Source organism: Panthera leo, chromosome D4 (assembly GCF_018350215.1).
Source record: "Panthera leo isolate Ple1 chromosome D4, P.leo_Ple1_pat1.1, whole genome shotgun sequence".
Lineage (NCBI taxonomy): Eukaryota > Metazoa > Chordata > Mammalia > Carnivora > Felidae > Panthera > Panthera leo.
The window spans coordinates 38020995-38041979 of record NC_056691.1 but is presented as its reverse complement, the minus strand read 5'-3'; the positions used below and the strand labels follow the sequence as shown (position 1 = coordinate 38041979).

Below are 20985 nucleotides of genomic sequence, written 5' to 3'. Positions count from 1 at the left end.
TCCACTGTACAGATTCTCAATTACATACATAAGGGGTTTTGCTTAAACTTTTGTCTAACTTTAAAAAATAGCTAAGTGATAAAATAGGAAAAATATTGTTGAAACTGTGAAGTTATGAAAGATGACTAAATTATAGAACAAGTGATCTATAGATCAACATGTATGGAACAAGAAATCTCCTAGCCTACTCTGAAGCATATCCAAAGCAACTGCGAAGTTAATTTAATGAATTTTTTTTTCGAGAGAATATAACTGTTTATTACAAAGTCAGCAAGCCATTGAACGGGGGGTGGAGGGAATTAGAAACGATCCATGAGAGAAAGTATCAAAAACCAAATATAAGTCTACCACTCTTAAAATCTTTGACATTTTGATTTATGTTCTGCTAATAATCATGTATGCATTTGTCTGAGTATACGTGTGTTTGTGTCTAGTCCTGGGTATTGCCTCGAAACTTTATTAAAGCAAGATTTGAGGAACTTGGTGGGGTACTAGAAAGGATCGGTAACTAGCTTGAGATTATTTATTCTATTTGCTGCATTACACAGCTGTGATGTGAACAAACCCCAAAAATATAGAAATTAGAACATAGTATTTCCATAGCAGTTTTCATGATGGCATTGTATCATGTGAAGATTAGCAGTCATCTTGACATAACCCAGAACTGACTGGAACCAGAATGTGGCAACATAGGTTTTGACAGAGATTATTGACATATATTGGAAAAACACTTTTTCTTTCTCTGAAAACAAATACATAAACATTAAAAAAAATAAATAAAACGCTCTGAACAGAAAAGTAGTGAACACATACTGGGCAGACTTTGTACAAGAGGCCTGACATCTCTTTCCAATCTCGTTAGAAATTTCCGAGGTATATCTCTGTGTTTGTTTATTGTATTGTTAAATTTCCTGATCTCTAAATTCAACATAAAAATACTTCACATACTGGGAAAATCTGTCTCAAATAAGAGAGAAGGAAATGATCCATGAAAGCATAAAAGGAGGTGAGAGAAGCTACATAAACTCATGTGTATGTAAAGAACTTTGTGTTCAGACTACCTCCCTTCAAGTCTATGCTATATTGTGTCAATGGTATACACAACCATCTAACAGGAAAAGAAGGGAGGCTTAACTCCTGGAAGTCTCTAGAAAGGTTTGTGCATGGCTCAGGTGTTTCTTAGGGAGAGAGTTCCAAGGGCAGGCCCAAAGCCTGGTAATTCCAGACAATCCAGAAGAACAATGTGTGAACTAAAAGTAATAAACATGAAATGTGGGGTCATGCTTAATACCAAGGAGGTTAACTCAGTGCACATAGTATAGGGCAGAAAAGCACATAAGAAATCACAATTAAGAAGTCATATTCCACTCTATCCCTAACTTCTCCACATGGGGATGTGGGGAGGAGACAGGCAGAACAGCAGAACACCTGCTCAGTGTTTATAACAAACCTGCCAAGTTGACACAAAAAACAAATCTGTTGCTTCCCAGATATGCTGAAGCTGGGGTTTTTACCACCCAAAAGAGTTATGTAAAATGGGGGAAAAGGGTCTCACTGGCAGGGGAATATACCTGTCCCAATCTTTTCTCTAAACTCCCAAGGCTAATGTTATTTTCTTTGTGGAGCACAAATTTGAACACAAAACATCTGTCTGGCGTGAATTCTGTAGATCCTGATGTTAAACATAGAAAATATAACAAACAGTCAAGGTAGCAATCTGCTGCTGATAGCATTGTGGTTTCTGTTTGCTTTTTAAAAATGTATTTATTAATACACCCTGATCATACACAGCAAGTTCTGGTTTGGGGAAAACACAGTCTTACTGCACTTATGGTATTTTCATTAAGAACAACAGATAAGTCTAGAAAGTGTCCTTGGTTGAGAATAACCAGATCCCCGCCCCCCCTGGAGTTCTTCAACACACTTGGCTTAATTTACTACAAATAATAAATGGCAAATGAGTGCAAGAGATTTGAGAGCCCTAAGTAGACAAGCTCTTGTATTTTCAGCACCCATTTACCCACAGTAAATGCTTAGTACTTTTTGAAGAAGTAAGATATATAACCTGTGTGTTAGACAGTGAAACATGAACAGAATAATAATTTGCAATATACATGATGCATGAATATATATGCCTATACATGGATAGGTGTGTGTTTGTGTGTGTGTGTGTGTGTGTGTGTGTGATTTGCTTTCAACATCTGAACACTCCAAGTAGGAAGAAAATAGAACATAAAACTACATAAAACTACAGTTATTAGGTAGACCAACTTTAAAGATCTTAAGATAGGTTTTTAGAGTGTATATCCTAGCACCTTTATGTAGAGAACACGGTGAAAATTCTGAACACAGGACATGATCTCTGAAGACTGGCTTTTTACCCTTATATATTCGCCAAGATTACTTTATGCTGTGGAATTTATTACCTCTTGAGTGTTCCAAATGCAGAAAGAGAGGAACCAGGGGAAACACCTCTGGTTACTTTTTAATGCAAGGCCCTAGGAGACAGGATCCTTTAGGTGGAAAATCCTTGCCATCCTCCTGGTTGACTGCGACCACTGTGGCAACTTCCCTCCGCTCCAAGCTGGTAGAAAATGCTGTTGTTTTGTCATTTTCTTCAAACGATTTAGGAAGGAATTATTTCCTCCAACCAGTTCACTGGATAAATAAACTGAGGTTCACAGAGGCCAAGTGTCTGGCCCCAGAGCTCAGGGCCACTAAAGTTTGCCCGTTTAAGAACATCCGGAATGACAAGTATTTTCAGACCCTGTACTAGTCTCATTGTCTTACTCTTAAGGTAATGTTTGCAAGCATCACAGAAAACAATTGCAGCTTGAGGACTGGGGTGGGGGTAGGGGGAGAGGGTAGGAAGTGGTCGTTAGCAAATCCCTGGGCCTGGGGATCACCTGCTCCCTAGGATCAAAACAGTGAAACAAGCTATTCCTAAGGACATCAAGGACGAGTGGGCCATTGTTTTCAAAGCCAGCTGTGGAGAATCAGCTGAACGGTGGCCTTGGAACAGCTGCGGCTGCCGCACCACTGGGCGGGGGCGGTAGTGGGTGCAAGAGTGAGCCAGGAAGGAGCGCCGGTGGAGACCCTGCCTCGCCACCTCTCGGCAAACCAGGAAGTCCTTTTTGTTGTGGGTGCAAAGGATGGAGCCACCTTTCGAACCGACAGTCTGAACGGCACGCAGCAGCCCCCAGACTGGCTTAGTAACTGCAAACCCTCGGCGGGCAGGGTGCGCGGGAGGCCGCGGACCGGCAGCTACACGGTCAGGGTCTGCAGCACGGAGTCGGCGCTATCACAGAGTACACAGAGCAAAGCAGGCTCTGCCGTCTTAGCAAACCCTGGCCGAGCAAAGTCCGGGGTAAACAAGTCTCCAGACGCGCGCCCCCCGCGCGCTCCTCTGCCCCCCGGATTGCCCACGCGCCCTGCCCTCAGCTCTGCAGCGTCCGCCGCCCTCTCCCCGCGCCCCCCTCCTCCGATCGCCCCACCTTCCGGCGGGGCCCTCATTCCCACAGCTGGCGCGCCGCACTCACCATCTCTCGCCTGAGGAAGTGCAGCTTGGTTTCCAGCCTCTCCAGGGCGCTGCAGTGGCTACGACGTGGGGAGCCAGAGGTTGGAGAGGACGAGGAGGACGACGACAGGGAGGGGGGGAGGCTGCAGCTGCTGCTGCTGCTGCTGCTACTGCAGCCGCCGCCGCCGCCGCCGCCGCTCCCCCCGCAGGGGTCCCTGTCCCTTTCCAGGGGAACCGGCTCCTCCCCACGGAGCGAGCGCACTAGGCTCTCGGGTACTTTGCGCCCTAGCTTCAGCTCGATGTCTCTGAGGTCTGGCAGCGGGCCGTCTTCCATGACTTTTCAAGAACGAGGATAATGGTAATGAAACGCAGCGGAGGAGAGGCGGCCGCGGCTTCCGAGGCTGCGGCGAAATGAACCGACCCCTCCCGGCGCCCGGGTCTCTATCCTCGGCGGCGGATGGAGTGCACCGTCCGCTCCATAACCGCTTGCGCTGTTACCAACCCTGAAATCCGCACAGGACGAGGCGGGTCGCAGCCGCAGTTTCCCGGGTGCTGTGGCTCCCCCGACACTTACTAAGATTTTAGAGATCGCTTCATCCTCTTCCCTTTTGGCCACCCCACTGCAAAATTGAGTCAATTGATATTGCAGAGAGGAGAAAATCCGAGTATTATAAGCCCAAAGAAGTGAGGGGGAAAACGAAGTCTGGTTGTTGGCGTTATGGGGGGAAAATTCACATTATAAAACTGTCCGTTCACATCTCTGCCTCATTCACTGATTGCCCATCTGGTACCACGCGACACAAAGTAAGATGTGGCCATACTCCGGGGTCGTTTCATTTTCCAGCCATATGTCTCCAAGCTTTCGGGATATCCTGGATTGGCAGAAATAATCCCTGGTCAGTGAAAGAGGAGGTCGGTCGTGTGCATGGCCGCGTGAAAGAGGTGGTTAGCTTAGCGGGAGTTTAACGGCTTTCTCCTTGCAGCAGAAATTCCCTTCTTCTCATTTAGGCAGTTTGGTCCCAGTCATTGTGTTCTTCTGAGCCTTGGAAACTTTAAACTCCGCTGGCAGGTGGACCAAACCACGGCCAACCCTTGTACCGTATATCCCAGGCAAGAAGAGCAATAGAAATGTTCCCAGCCCTGCTGTTAGTAGGAGTTTCAGCGAACTGCTTTAGGTCGAAGTACCTCATAGGGGTGTTAGGTCACCTGGTAGCCAGAACCTTTAAAACAGTTAACAGAAGTCGGAGGGAGAAGAATGAGTTGAAATGGACCGTCCTTCCCCGCCCCCGATCTTCCCACACAGCAAAAGTCTACCTTTAGAAAGAAGCCTTTTCTACTTGTACGCTAGTAAAAAGTGAAACTGTTTCACCATAAGTTCAGTGAGAATGCCCGGCCAAAGTGAATTACCTTACCAAATGTTACAGTATTTCACTGCCGGAAGTGAAGACTTACGTAGCCAGAATAATTTAGACGAGTGCGGAGGTAGGGGTGGATTTTAAAAGGCTGAAGTTGCTGAGACACTTTTAATCGGGGGGAAAAAAAGTACTGAACAGAGCTAGTGAAACGTTGTGTTTGATAATTTAGCTATATTTTTCAACTACTCAGAAGATACCCAAAGCTTATAATCTATTTATAAGAAACTACCCAGTAAATTGCCATGGGCTACGTGGATTATAGGTTGGACTCAATATCGAGTTTGTGTGAATGATCTTCAATTAGAGGATACTCTTTCCAATTCAGTAGGTTGATTTGGGGGTTCCTTTGGGATATTTGAAAATATGGGCTCCTCTATTTGGGGGGGACAAATAATTACTTGTGTTCTTGGTCCTTCGTGGGCTCCATTCCCAAACATCGCTCGGGTTTTATACTTGGCACGTAGGCAGATCCCATCTCAGAGTTTGTTCTCTTGTAGAGCCTCATCTAGGAGTGATAAGGATAGACAACACAGGCCTTCAGAATGAAATATTTCACGCCAGGGAGAAAATTGCTAAAGTTCTCTTATCAGCATGCCAGAAATTGGTGTGTTAGTTCTCACTCTTAAAAATGAATGAAGAAAACAGTTGTAAATTTAGTGGCCCATTTTAAAGTTGGAACAACCATTCACGAAATCAAAGGAGAACAATGCTAAATCTCAACTCACTGATAAAGCAACGTGCTTTGCCCTGAATTTGGAAAACCACAAACTCATCAGATAAGAACCGCACTGGGATGGACATATAATCCAGGAAGGTTTGTACTTCCCTCAAGAGCAGTTTGTGCATTGTTGTTGCTGTTGTTGTTGTTTTCAAACCCTCACAAAGTTCAGCACAGGGTGGGCCCAGAGGAATAGCTTTACAAACGCAATAGTTTAGCTTGTACTTGGTCAATTAAAAAGTGTATTGTCAAATTATCAGTGTAACTGTACAAAAACCAAACACCTCCTTTGCTGTGAGTCACGGACAGTAAAGCTGGTATTTGATACTGAGGTTGATAACTCAGAAATAGAAAACTTGTATGTATGTATGTACGTATGTATGTATGTTTTCATTTTGAATGTCTGCAGAGAAACCTTCTCTGAAAGTAAAAATAAGCCCTGTATGTGTCCAGCTTCAGCTTGTATGACTTCTTTAGATAGAAGATAACGTAGCATGCCCTTAAGGATCTGGGTAGTCAGCTTCTTGTTCTCAGTAGCTGTACCACCGGAGGGTGGGAGAAGAAATGAAAACACTCATTTGGAACGTTACTGCCAGATACTGGAGGAAACTAGAATTGAAAGTTTGGTAAGGTCTGATAAAATATGAAAGACGGTAGGTCCAGTTTACAGCCAGATGAAAACCCTCCAAGGCAAAGAAGGACCAGAGTCTGATAACTCACAAAGGCATGCTATACTTTTCTTGTAATTTATGAAACATAAATGTTTCCTATAGTTTACGAAACATGAAATGTCTCTCTATAGTCACCCCCCTTTTTGGTTCTTGTTTACAAAATAAATCTGGCCTCGTTAAGAAAAAAACCTGTATGTAAAGTAATACTTTGTGCTAGTGGAATATACAACAAAGGTAAAAATTTTAAGAAAAGCTTAGTTATGTTGAGCCTTTCCAGCTTTCTCAGTTTAATGGTTTATAACATTTTAGTTTAAAATAGAGACATTCTGGGGGCGCCTGGGTGGCTCAGTCTGTTAAGCTTCAGACTCTTGATTTCTACTCCGGTCATGAATTCACCCTTTGTGAGTTTGAGCCCTGTGCCCCCAGGCTCTGCACTGACAGCGTGGAACCTGCTTGGGATTCTCTGTCTCCCTCTCTCTCTGCCCCCCCCCCCATCCCCCAAGCGAGTACGTGCACTCCCTCCCCAAAACAAATACTTTAAAAAGTAAAAAAATAAAATAGACACATTCTGAATGTCAAAATGCTAATTTTCAAAACACATTAGAATCCCAGGACCCTTACTAGGCTTCTTACAGGTTGTGTTAACTTTTATGTGGTCTGGTATGAGGACATTCCTTACCCAAAAAGTTCAAAAAAAAAAAAAAAGGGTCTTTAAAAACAAAACAAAACAAAACATACAAACAAAACCTTTGGGTCTTGAGAATATTTTTTGTTTGCAAGATTCTCCTATCATTAAAAAAAAAAAAAAAAAAGCATGAGACATTGAACCACTTGCTAACCTTGTATGTTAGCCCCGTGGATTCATTGCACATCTTGATCTGGGGAATCAGCTGTTGAGAACTGGCAGTGGTGGGTCTAAGATGGGAATCTGGACTGGGAGTGAGGTCATCACGAATAAGAGGAAGAACAGAGAGAAATGGGGGGGGGAGGGAAACCTCTCTGGATAACCTTTTCCTATTTCCCCAGCTGTCACTCATAACAGCATACCCTCCCTGCTCTTTCCTGTCCATCTCCAACCAGCGCCTGGTTCCCTGAGCCTGATCTACTGAAAAGTAAAATTATAAAAATAGTTCTCATCCTATTTGTGATCTAACTTTTTAGATTTTCATGCTTCTTTTTCTGACTGCCGTAAATGTGACCTGGATTGGCCTTTCTCTTTTTCTCTTTTTCTATTTAGAATGCCTAGGAAATCTGAGAATGAGGATTAAACTGTGGAGGAGAAGAAGAGACTTTCCTTCCTAGTTGGATTGTGCTCATTGAAAAGGAAAGGGAGCCTCTTGTTTGTCAGTGCAAACAGAACAAAACAAAGCCAACCAAAACAAAAAGAAACTTAGTGGCTAATTAAATAGGAACGCTGTTGGACCCAGATGACAGGTTCTCAAAGAATGCCTCAGTCACAGAAGCAGACTGATGTGGTGCACACTGAGGAGGCTTCCTGGTAGGGGACGCACTACTTTCAGCCCAAGTAGACTCAGCCAGCCCTTGCGTGGTGTGAGTAATGCCACTCCTTAATCTGCTGCTGGCATTGTGGTTAAAAGAAAAAAAAAAAGGCCTCTCACCTTCTCTCTGGCACTGATTGAAAGTTTGCAGCTTTCCCCACTCTTGCTGGCAGAGAGTTCAAGCGCTGGGGCACAGTCTCTAACCTGAGACTCCACTTCCCACAGCGCAGGATAATAGCTCCAGCTAACAGCCTCAAATTACGCTTAAGAATTTTAGGAAGTAGCTATTTCATGGGTAACAGATTCTTTGAATTTCTGCTTTAAATGTGGAGAGCTGCTGTTCCTATAAATGTTTTTGTTCGGCCGATGAACTGCTTAACAAGGAAGATGTCATCGCAAAACTAAAGAATGTTGAGCCTATCCACACACAGTGGAATTAGATATCTGTTAAAGCTGTGAAGACTTTACCCTGCCTGCTTATGGCCATTTAATTCACCTATAATTTTGTAGCTGGGTTGGGTCTGTTTTACTAAGCAGAATCATCTAGTTTATTACCACCCTGAGCAGTTTACACATCTTATGCTGTGTATATTGCTCTATCTATCTATCTATCTATCTGCCTATCTAAAATGTCTCTCCCCCAGGAGCACAGATCCTTTAAATAGTACTCTGATTGGAATCTAATTAATATTTATAATCACAGCTAAACACTTCCCTGGAGATTTAGGAGACAATACTAAAAGTAGGTCACCAGCATCTAAGTCTGCCTTATCCCCTCTCGACAATCCCTGTCAAATCTCTCTGCCTTCATTATTTGTAATGGAGCCCTTTATTTGCTTTTACTTTCTTTCCATGCTTTTCTGAATTCCTACTGAAAGGTGCCAAGCAGGGCCCAGAAGAGTGATCTCTTTGGTGAAGCTAGCCTTGGTCAGTTCCTCCGTAGCCATCCAGGTTGGCTTCTAGAGTGGACTTGTGGGTTGTTTCAAAGGCGTGCTGGTAAATGTTTATACCTAGCTCTCTGCAAATGGAAAAATAACCGATTTGTAGCTTTCGATAGTTCTCCTGGTGTAAGTACTCCCACCATGGCTGATTTCAAGCTTCCAGTGTGAGTTGAGAAAAGATGGCTCCCAGCACAGCATTATAATAGGATTTCTACCATACAGATGCATGAGACATAAATAGCCCCAAGAGCATAGATGGTAGTAAAATGCAGTCAAATAATTAGGAAGAGATGCATTTTGATTACTTATCCCCTTTGTCTTAGCATAAGTTACCTAACTTAAAGCTTACACAGTGTAATTTTTGAAATAATGGCTAAGTCTAGCAATCCACTTGCAAAATTCCCCCAAATTTAACAATCTGCTCCTGAAAGGTGCTCCCAGTACACCTCCGGTTCATAAAATATTGGAGGATGATCATTAATTACAGTTAAGAAAGGAAATAGAAATTCAAAGTCAGAAAAAAGCAGTGCAGTTTGTGGGTTGAAGTTTGGGCAAAGTGATAACTGGGGAAACGTGTACCAAAGTCAAAAGCAGGATGATTTGGAAATTCATAAAACTGTGTGTGGCCGTCTCCTAGGGGGCTGCCGTAACCAAATACCATAAACTGAGCGGCTTAACACAACAGAAATGTACTGTCTTGCAGTTCTGGAGACGAGAAGTCCAAAATCAAGATGTGGACAAGGCCTTGTTCTCTCTAAAGCCTTAGGGAACGGTCCTGCCTCACCTCTTCCGGCTTTTGTTGTCCAAGTATTGGCATGTGGCAACATAGTTCCAGACTCTTCCTCCAACATCACATGGCTGTCTTCTCTCTGTGTCTGAGCCCAAATTTTTCTCTTCTTCTAAGGACACTAGAAGAAGGGCCCACCCTGCTCCAGTATATTTTAACTTAGCAAATTAAAACTACAAGAACCTTGGGGCATCTGGGTGACTCAGTTGGTTGAGTGTCTGTCTGGCTCTTGATTTTGGGTCAGGTCATGATCTCAGGGTCATGGGATCAAGCCCTGTGTTGGACTCCATGCTGAGCCTAGAGCCTGCTTAGGATTCTCTCTCTCTCTCTCTCTCTCTCTCTCTCTGCATCTATCCCGCATTTGTGTCCTCTCTCTCTAAAAAAAATAATAAATAAATAAATAAATAAATAAATAAATAAATAAATAGAAATAAAACTACAAGAACCTTATTCCCACATAAAGTCACATTCTGAGGTAGCATTGAGTTAGGATTTCAGCATATCTTTTTTTGCAGGGGGTCATATTTCAACCCATAACACTGTGGAATGGCATTTGATCTTGGGGGTTCATCTCAGACATGAGACCATGAATAATAAGAAAGAACTGGAATCCACAGCGAAACCCATAGGGAAGAAACAGACAACAGACTTTGCCTCCATCAGGCAACAAATATTGAAAATGATAGTCTAGGGGCACCTGGGCGATTCAGTCAGTTAAGCATCCAACTTCGGCTCAGGTCATGATCTTACGGTTCATGGGTTCGAGCCTTGCGTAGGGCCCTGGGCGGAAAGCTCAAAGTCTGGAGCCTGTTTCAGATTCCGTGCCCCCCCCCTCTCTCTTTGTCCTTCCCCTGCTTGTGCTGTCTCTCAAAAATAAATAATTATATCTTTTAAATGATAGTCTAGTTTACTCCTTTATTAATCATCACCTGTGAGTTAGATAATAATAGCTATTAGATATTTTTAATATGCTTTTATAGGCTAGAAAACTTTGATCAGAAACACCCTTATCCTGCAATACAGTGTCATAGTCAAAGGCATAATTCCTATAATCAACATTTGACATCTTTTACCAAATATCTTGATGATATCTAACATTGAATTTGAGGTGGGCTCTTACAATATATAGTATAAATTCAAGACAAACATGAAAGGCCAAAAAAAAAAAAAAAGAATGCTGTTTCTAGGTCTTAGTTTAGAGGTAATCTTATGAATTTGCTTTGAAAATGACTCCACAGATATCATTTGAAAAATTGGTTTTTACACAGCATGGAAACCAAGCACATTGAATAAGAAGCCCAGTGAGGGTAGAGTAAAGCAATGTTGAACACTCACAGAGAAGATGATATCTAAGAAGTTTAGAGAGAACTGTGAGTTTCTGCAAGGGTTTTAACCCACAGATGTGGCACATGGTGTAAAATACCCACTCGAATACCCTGACTTCATGATCAATGCCCATTTCTGGCAATGCCTTCTGAATACATTATTCCTCGCCCATATCTAGGTATCTAGCTTCTCCTTAGTCTTGGTGTTACAAGTATAAATGAAAGGTAGAACTGCCTTCCAGTAGTCTTGGGAGAAAGAGAATGAGGAATACAAGTTTTTACATATATTTTTTTTAATTTTAAAAAGATCGCCAAGATTCTATGTAAAGAGACACATGAATTAACATTATTTGGGTGTTAAAACTCAAGAACTCCCCATATTAGAATTGCGGATCTTAGTCTTACAACTTAAGAGCATTACTAGACAGTTGAAAGTTAGCCTTCTTAAGCTATTAACTAGCATTGCTACATTGGAGAGAGAATGAGAGAGAGAGATACTGAGAATGTGGTTTTCCTTCAGAAGGAGGTATGATTCAATGACAATACTTCTGTGACCATAATGAGACACATTGGGTATGTGCGCCTTATATAAAAGATAAATACTATAATGATGTTCTCCAAATATTAAGGGGGATAGTTACTGATTATTATATGCATTTGATGCATCAGCAAGAACCCTTTTGAAATAGAAAGCACTTTTAAATGAGAGCAACACAACTCACGGTGATAAAAAAAGTAGGGGAAACTCAAAAATCACTGACTACCAGCGGAGCTGTCTTAAACATTATCGTATGATGAACTCCTTATAACAGCCCAGAAAAACAAATGTTACCAATCCTGGTAACATTAAGATTAATTTGAAGCTCCAAGAGGTGAAGCCCCTTGCCTGATGGTCTGCTGGCCTCAAGAAGGGAAGCTGGGATTGCCCCAAGTTATAATTTACCCCAAAAGCCTTGTTGTTTCCATACCTACTGATGGACTGTTTAGGGTTTTCACTGTTAAACATATAGTTTTGATAAGGCCAACACTGAGTTACTGTTTCTGATGTTTTTGGGCAATTCAAGTGCAAGTGAGGCAGTGATAAAAATAAAATACAGTTGCAAAACAAGAAGATAAATGCATTCATGGAAGATTCATTTACGATAAATCATTAAGGGGCATTAGAATGTTGTAGAAGGCTGTTCCCATTCTCTGCTCTTGATTTCATATGAATTATCACTCCCTTCCAGCATGGGGCCAGTATTTCAGATTGAAGCTGGCACTTGGTGGGGCCTAGATCTGAAAAGAAGTAGAAGTTAATTCTCTGGTCACAAGGTGATGGTCCTAAAAAAACAGAGTGGAAATGTGGGAACAAAGCAATCAGGCAAGGGTGCTGCATGAAAGCTTGTGCAATGATCAGGGCTGGGCAGAAAGGTTTATGACCTTCCTGCCAGTGAGACTGGTCTTTGCCAGTCTGATGAGGCAAATGCCAAGGGCATGATAAATTCACAGGGGGGAAAAAAAAAGCCCAACTCACGCTGCCATTCCAGAAGATAAAAGGCAGCCAAGAGTACAATTGTTCAACCTCTTCTCTCTTTTGTGGCTTTCCTATACCCCACCACGCGTGAGAGCTGATTTTGTGGGACCTGACCCACAGTTCCACACTGACCTTTGGTTGTGGTAGTTCAAACGCTTCCAAGTGGGACTTAAGAACATTGCTAATTCTATTTAAATTTCATCATGTTCTATCAGAAGCACTTCCTGTTTGTTTTGAGCTTTTGAGTCCATGCTGGTTCATAGGGGGTCAGTTGCAAAAACGTGATCATAAATGTCTGAGGTGCTGTCGAATACCCAAAGGGAGGGTCCCCCTGCCACAACAGCAACCAGTTTCGTGTGACAGCTGTGTAGAAATCTGGAACCGAAACCCCTCTTATTCTCATTCTCATTCTCTCAGTCTGTTTTGGTTTCGTGCTAGAGATGATTTGGGGGAATAGTGGGGTCTTGAAAAGATGAACTTTGATGATTTGTACGCAGGTTGTTACAACTTCTTGGCGAGAAAAACAGAGAGCCAAGTGTTGGTTTGTTTGCTAACTTACCTCAAATTTCAAAATACTTAAAGACAATTCAAAACACCCGATGTGACTGTATTGGGGGTGGGTTCAATATACTGTGGTATACTTGTGAATTGGTAACATTGTATTTCTCTTTCTTTCTTCTTTCTTTCTTTCTTTCTTTCTTTCTTTCTTTCTTTTTCTTTCTTTATTTGAAAAATGTTTATTTTGAGGAAGGGAGCGCACGGGCAGGCGTGAGGGGCAGAGGAAAAGAGAGAGAGAGAGAGAGAGAGAGAGAGAGAGAGAGAGAGAGAGAGAGGAAAGATGCTCTATCACAGTCTGGCAATAAGGAATTACTTAAGTAAATTACGTGTAGCCATAGCTTGGACAACACTGCAACTAATAAAATGGAGTGCAGAATACTTAATGGAGAGGGTAGTATTGCCAATATATTGTTAACTGAAAAAAAAAAGATAAAAAATGCAAGTAGCTATGTTTGCATATGCACACATATGTATATAGATGTACATACATATATATGTACACAGACAAATATGCTACTTATAAAAATATATGTGTATTTATCAAATAACGAAGCTATACGGTGGGGTGAGATTATGAGTGGTTTTGATTTATGTCTGTGTTTTTCTACTTAACTTTAATTAATTATAAAAAGAACTCAGAATATCATTTTTTAAATGTCTTTTTAGTGCTTTCCATTTTATTTTTAAATGTTTAGGCAAACCTTCTATAACAAGTATAGTAGGAAAACCTTCTATAACTCTGAAGAAAGAAATTAGGTGGAATATTTTTGAAGGGGAACCTGGGTGTTTTAAGAAGTAAAAATGTCATTTACTGAATATACCTATATCTTAATTATAGGGAATTTTCTGAGTAACCTTTGTCAGTACTAAATATTAAAACCCTAACTGTATACACACAGTGCCAAAAATATTATCATTGTCTGGCTATCTCATGGAAGATTTGTGTCTACCTCTCTCATAGTATGGGGTATGTGGCACAGTATATGATTCTGAAATAACTCCTTTGAATGGAGAGCAAAGAATAACTCTCGAAACTGGGCAGAATTACTGCCTGATGCAACGTGGAATAAAATAATCAAAGCAAACCACACAAGGCTTTTATGAAATGAGTCCTCTATATTTTTCATAAATGATCTAACAAAACTATCTTCTCCACAGCACCACCACTGAAGAAAACAAAAAACAAAACAAAAACCAAAAAACAAAAAAACTTTACCTTTCAATTTCAAATATGTTAACTAGAAAGGAATCTAATACACGAATGTTCTGGAACACCTTAGCCTGATTTGTTGTTATACCACGTTGAGTAGCAAATAACTGAGTAGGGGGTATTGAGATAAAAGATAATATTATAGGAAGGGGTCAAAGCCAAAGCTAGAGTGTAGGGACTCAGTTGGAAGTCCTGTGTAGGGAGAGACAGATGAGTCTCTGGGTATGTGTATCTGGGTATGAGGAAGGGAGAGAAGTTGAAAGGTGATCGGTCATTAAATATAATTGCAGAGACTACATAATTTTTCCTGTGACCAACCCTCAATGTACATGTCTTACAAAGTTTTTACGTGTCGTTCAAAGCTTGAAAAAAATCTCTTGGCGACTAAATCTCTAAATCCCAGTCTATATGAATGATTTCCTTTTTTTCCCTACAGTTTCTTTATTTATTTTGAGAGACAGAGGGAGAGAGCACAGGTGGGGGAAAGGCTGAGAGAGAGAGAGAGAGAGAGAGAGAAAGAAAGAAAGAGAGAGAGAGAGAGAATCCCAATCAGGCTGTGCTAACAGCATGTGGGGCTCCATTTCACCAACTGTGAGATCATGACTTAAGCTGAAATGAAGGGTCATTTGCTTAACCCACTGAGCCACCCAGGTGCCCCAAGGATTTCTTAACTCACAAGGAAATTGCATTAAGTCCTAACTCAGTGAATTTGCATCCCTTGTTAATATTCATTTCCTAAGCATAATATGAGCATCTTAAATTGAGTTATTTTTGGTCCTCGTGGAAGAACTGTAGTAATATATAACAGATACACTACAGACTGAATTCATTTCTTCAACATGCCATCAACTCCAGACAGATTTTTCAGGCATTTGGGTGAGAGATTCAGTAAAAGAATGGTTTAGTTGATATATAACCTGGCATTACATCATTCTGAATTGTGTATGAATAGGGATTATAAAAAAAGGTTTGCTAGTTTGTTGGAATGCAGCCTCTGCTTTACAGGACTTCAGTTTCCTGGTGTAATGTAATATCTTTGCTTTGTATTATAGCACCATTCCTAATGATGTAAGTGTACTTTGTTTAAAACAGTGTATATAGGCCAAACCATATTTGACTAAGAAGGCTTATGTTGTGCATTATTTAAGCAACCATTTTTATATGGCTATAGGAATAAGAAGAAGAAGACACAGAGAAGGATTAGATAAAGTCATATTTCACTCTTTTATTCCATTCCCATATATCCAACACCAGGCACTTTCCTCCCTTACCCTTCTGCTCACCAACCTGGCTTTCCAGTGAGCTTCCAATTAACATTTGTTTCCAGTTTCATTCGGAATTCTATTTGATTGTGTCCTGCTTCCATTTCGATGACAAAGGAACAATATATGGAAATTTCAGACTGTAAGTATTAATTTTAAGAATCCTTTCCTTGTTCCCTTTTACCGTCGCTCTTTGACTTTTTTCCTGTCACTTTTCTCCCTTATTCTCCCTCATTTTTGTCTCATTTCTCCTTCTTTACCTATCTTTGCTGCTGTCTCCTCTCTCCCTCCCTCCCTCCCTCCCTCCATCTCTCTCTCTCTCTCTCTCTCTCTCTCTCTCTCTGTACTAGAAATGACTGCTGTCCTTGTGCTGACTAGTTTTCCTGCTGTTTCCTTTTAATAATGTTAGCTAGTGCTCACTGGGTACTTATCCTGTGTGTCGTCATATCTTCACTCTAGGAGGTGGGTCCTCTTCTGGGCCTCATATTACAAGTTGGGGCTTAGCTGACTTCTGCAATTTTCCCATGGCCACATAGCTAGGAGTTGTGTTTTATCTCAAGATGAACTCTCTTCTGTCTGACTCCAGATTCCATATGCCTACTCATTATCTAATGTTTTCTCCCCTTCATTTATTTGTTAATATTTATTTATTTTGGGGAGAGCACAAGCTGGGGAGCCAGAGAGAGCAGGACAGAGGACCCAAAGCGGGCTTTGCGCTGACAGGCTCACAGCAGTAAGCCCGACGTGGGGCTTGAACTCATGAACCACGAGATCATGACCTGAGCCAAAGTCAAATGCTCAATCTACTGAGCCACCCAAGTGGCCCTGAATGTATCTCCCCTTTAATTAAAGTCCCCTGTGATCAGGTATTTTCCTTCTACATGATTCTACTTCTTTGCAGATCTGTTGTAATTCAGAGAGCCATATATCCTTGTCATTCAGCATCGCTTTCTCCCTCTACAACCTATTCAGAGTCCTCTTCTTGTGTTTGCTGAAGCTTGTAGAACAAATCAGTTAAATCGAAAAAAGGTTGTCTTGTTCTTATTTTATAGTGAGGAAAGCAGAGGTGCTTGGTTGACAGAAGAAAGCTCAGCCAACCCTATGGTTTGTTTTTCAGAAACATAAATCCTGCATTCTCTAGAGTTTGCTATCTTCCGTCCATTTGAAGGTGGATATAGGAGATCTTCCTCTAGTCTTTTGTAGGGCCCTAAAAAGAGGAGATAAACCACCTCTATGGGGATCAGGCAAAAACGCACACCTCTGTTCTGCTCTCTAATTTATAACTTAATATAAGATTAGACAATAGCCACAAGTTCTAACAACCACCATTTTATTGTATTCTCACAATGTGGTAATGAGAGCAGGAGTTTATGTGCCTTTTTGTATCTTAGGAAACATAATTACCTAAAGATGTTAAGTTACTTAATGAAAATAGTAATTCAACATCTTAAGCACCTTCTCCGTGCTCTGCACAGAGCTAGAGATTTGCATGTCTTATCTCTATTATATGTTTCTTTTTATGATCTCATGCTATATAGAATAATCATGTCCAAAATGAAATTTGTCATTTTCCTCCACTACTTATTTTCATTTATGACACCACAACGTGTGAGGGCAACCTCTCTTTCTAGTTAGAAGTTTGGGAATATTTACTCTCTCTGTCTCTCTCTCTCTGTCTCTCTCTCTAAAAGTTCAGTTAATCATCAACCCAATGATTTAAAAAAAGGAAAATCCATTTTGGTGACATTGCTACATAGTTCCAGCTCATCATTCCATGATTACATTATCACAATTGTATCTAAACCAATTTTCCTTCCTTAATGTTTCTTTTCTCTTCCTCCTTGCAATGATGCTGTTTCGAAGTCACTTTGCTAAAAATGCTTTTCATCATCTTAAGAACCTGTAATGGCCCCAGTGCCTCCAGTGCCAATTCTGAATTATTCATTCTAACTTTCACACTATGACCCCCACAGCATGAAAAATACCTTTCTTGTTCAGCATAATGTCCTGTGCCATCATAAAGCAGTTTTTGTTCCAGTTAGAATAGCTTCCACATAGTTTCACACACACATATACATACTCACATGCTGCCAGCTTCAACCACTATTCTTTTGTTGATGATGTCCTTCTTGTCTAGAACTCCTCATTTTTTCATGTATCTGAGTCTATTCTTCAATACCTGGGGCCATCCCTTTCTATTTCAATTCACCTTCCCTTTCTACTTTCCTTCAAACATTGCTCTGTGTTAGGTATCCTGCTAGGACAGAAACACGGGATGCATGTGAAAAAGCCATAATCCTTATGCTTAAGGAACTCATAGTCAAGTACATCCAGAGTGTCTGCAACATAACGTCGTACCAATGTTTCCTGTGGTTGCTCGATTCTATGAATTCATATGCCACTAACAATTGTCATCATTTTAATGATCACCAGGAAAACAAATCAGTAGTGTATCGATTGTGCAAAAGAAAGTGTCTGGCTTTGAAAACCTTCGAATCAATCCTCTATGGTTCCTGAACAAGAGATGTATGATTTAGCTGGGAAAGCAGGTAATATATGAACAAATTTTGAAATTCAAACATCTATATGATAATTGATAAAACATGACTCAACCAGTAAACAAGGGAGGAAACTATGAGCTAGAAAATTCAGGAAAGATTTCACAGAATAAATGGGGCTTTAGTTTTTTTTTTTTTTTTTTTGGGGGGGGAATGTGAGTAACAATAGTGGCTGGATGGGAGCAAGATGATTCGTATCTTTTGAGTCTATATTGTCTTCTAGTGCATTCTAATTCCTTTCTGTCTGTGAATTCGGTCTCACTGACTTCCTGGTAGGCTTCTCCAGGATGGTATGTGTATCATGTGTCTGTTTATGTCTCGTAGGGCATACAGAGTTGACTTGGGCAATACGGGGTGACCGTAGATTGTGTATAAGCATTAAACTGTGCAGGCAATAATATTGTGAAGTTAAATTTGTCACCATCGAGTTACCCTTTCTACAGCTCACTTCAAGTTGTACAATTTTGAGTTAATCGTTGGGAAAACCAATACGTGCATGAATTAGATAATCTCATCAACTACCTTTCAGTAATATTAGAAGAATCCTCAGTGTGACCTAGAATCCAAACACTCACATCTTCCCATTTTCCATCAAGATTATTTATAGATACCTGTGAAAGAAGATTATCATTTGGTTTTTAAATACATCTATCAGTTTTCAAAAGCATTCACTCTTTTGTGTTTTGTCTTCTCTACACGCAGACCCGGTGGAAGCCGACAACAGGAGCACTATTCTTAGTTGTGCTGTTTGCCTTCATTAAATATTTCTTAGGCAAAGATGTCCCCGAAACATTATTTTCTGAGCAATCTTCGTGAATACAGTAAAAGGCATAGAGAGGTCCAAATTGGGAAGAATTGAATAGGATTTCAGAGTAACTGGGCTTTAACCTAGGCTCTCTTGTTCTTAAAGTAAATTAAATTGTGGGTTTGTTACAAATTGCTTACTGTCTCTGAATCCAATGTTCATTATTCATAAGAGCAAGCTAATAATACCTACCTCATAGGATTGTGTGGAGGGTTAAATTGATTCCACTTAACAATCTTGGTGAAGAAAGGTGACCTCTTATTTTCATATCAGAATGTTTTTCTCCATGAAAGAAAATATGAGAACACATAAAAGCCCCTACTGTCCCCCTCTGAAATTAGGAATTCTGCAGTAATTCATTCAAAAAATGACGACAAACCCAGTCTCGCCATTACAGTTTTTCCACACTATAAAGGACAATGAGAAGACCTTGCAGGTTCTCCTTGAGGGAGGTTTGGGAAATGGCTCGCCCTGAGCAAGGACTCATTTGCTCTGGCCTTATTTCTGTACACCTCGAAGGGCACAGAAAGAGTGAAACTCTCTTTAAATGGGCAAGGCACACAGTGTGAGGCCCACAGAGCTGCTAACATGATCTAAGGGAGCAGAGCAAATACTTCAAATTGAAGACAGTTGCCAGAGCTTCCTAGAAACCATGGCACGGACTGTGTTGTCATAGTAATCCAGCCACTGTTTGTGTTTTGTTTGACTTCAGTCGCACAAAGCACGGTCTACTACGCTACGAGTTTCCGTGTGCGTGTGCCTGTTGTGTGTGCGTGCGTGCATCTGTGCGTGTGAGACCGAGAGAAATGATACTGCGTTAAGCATTGTATTTCTGCCATTCGTGACATTTCATCAGAGGGATTCTGTCCCATTTCACTGCCACAAGCTCGGCAAGTTGAACAAAGGGAGATGAACCCCGAGGGTTCTCTACTATTACGCTTTAATTCGTACCTGGTTTTGTTTCAGATCACGCAGAGAGTGTTTGAGGGGTCAAATAAAGGATATGAAAAGAAAAAAAAAAAAAGAATAATTTGTATTTGGGGAAATGAGTACAGGGGTATGATTTTGTCTTCTTTCTGAGTCACTCACCCTTGTTCTGTATGTGGTTAGTGATGTCTGACTTAAAGAGGAGTAGGTAGAAAAGTTGGCATCCAAATACCTCTGCAAAGAAAAAGATTGTTAATTCCGGGAGAAATACTAGATACGGAGACATATGTCAAATTTGTGCCCAACTGCAGCTACTCAGAAAAGACAGGCATGCGAGGTTATTTGCTTCCAGAATTTGCGTCAAGGAATGTTGTTCTCTCCATTTCGGGCTGGAAAAGAGTGTCCCAGTAGATGCTCCTTGAATCTTCAATGTGGCATAAATTGGAACTAGCTTGAAAAACGTACTGATAAAATCAAACATGATTTCTATACACATTAGCCTTGATTTCTATACACATGGGCCCATGTGTAATTTTTAAAAACTTCGATTTTAGTGACACTTCTACCATGAGGCTCTTCCTTACACGATTACTGCTGCCTTTTGATAACTCACTATGTGCCAGACATTTACATACCTCATCTCAATTGTTCTTCAAATAGCTATTATAATTCCATTTTAAAAATGAAAACAGGGGTGCCTGGGTGGCTCACTCAGTTAAGCGTCCGGCTTCCGCTCTGGTCGTGATCTCGCGGTTTGTGAGTTCGAGCCCCGCGTCGGGCTTTGTGCTGACAGCCTGCTTCGGATTCTGTGTCTGGCTCTCTCTCTCTGTCTCTTCCCTGCTCACGCTCTGTCTCTCTCTGTCTCAAAAATGAATAAAACATTAAAAAAAATTTTTTTTAAATGAAAACAGCATGTCCCAGAGAGATAAAGTAACTTGTGCAAGGTCACCTAGAATCCATCCAGTTCTGTTTGAATCCAAAACCATCTCAAATTAGAAACCAACAGTTCCCCCAAATTCCTCTTTTATGGGTAGATCATATGGCTTAAAGGGTAAGACTGATTATACATATTTGCTTACATATTTTTCCTGCTTTTGTACACGTCGTGCCTTGGGCACAGTTTATTCCACTCTTCATTACTCTACAGAATACAAAACACAACGAAAACATGAAAAGTGTGTGTGTATGTACGTGTGCGTGTGCGAATGGGGGAGGGAGGTAGAGAGTCAGAGACAGAAGTTGTCCCCCAAATTATCCTCTGCTAATCCTTGTGATA

The 20985-nt window shown here is 41.0% G+C and overlaps 1 protein-coding gene across 2 annotated transcripts in view; it reads right to left on the bottom strand.

Moving 5' to 3' along the window:
* LURAP1L (leucine rich adaptor protein 1 like) overlaps positions 1-5054 on the bottom strand; it is a 53335-nt gene extending 48281 nt beyond the window's left edge. The window contains exons 1-2 of one of the 2 annotated variants that reach the window (XM_042913255.1): positions 4832-5054; positions 3540-4737 (exon numbers count right to left, since the gene is read on the bottom strand). In XM_042913255.1, coding sequence (XP_042769189.1) covers positions 3540-3851 — 312 coding nt within the window. In that variant the 5' untranslated portion in view covers positions 3852-4737; positions 4832-5054. Of the gene's footprint in view, positions 1-3539 lie in introns of both variants that reach the window. The other variant, XM_042913254.1, reaches the window with a different exon arrangement.
* Positions 5055-20985: the final 15931 nt, after the last annotated feature.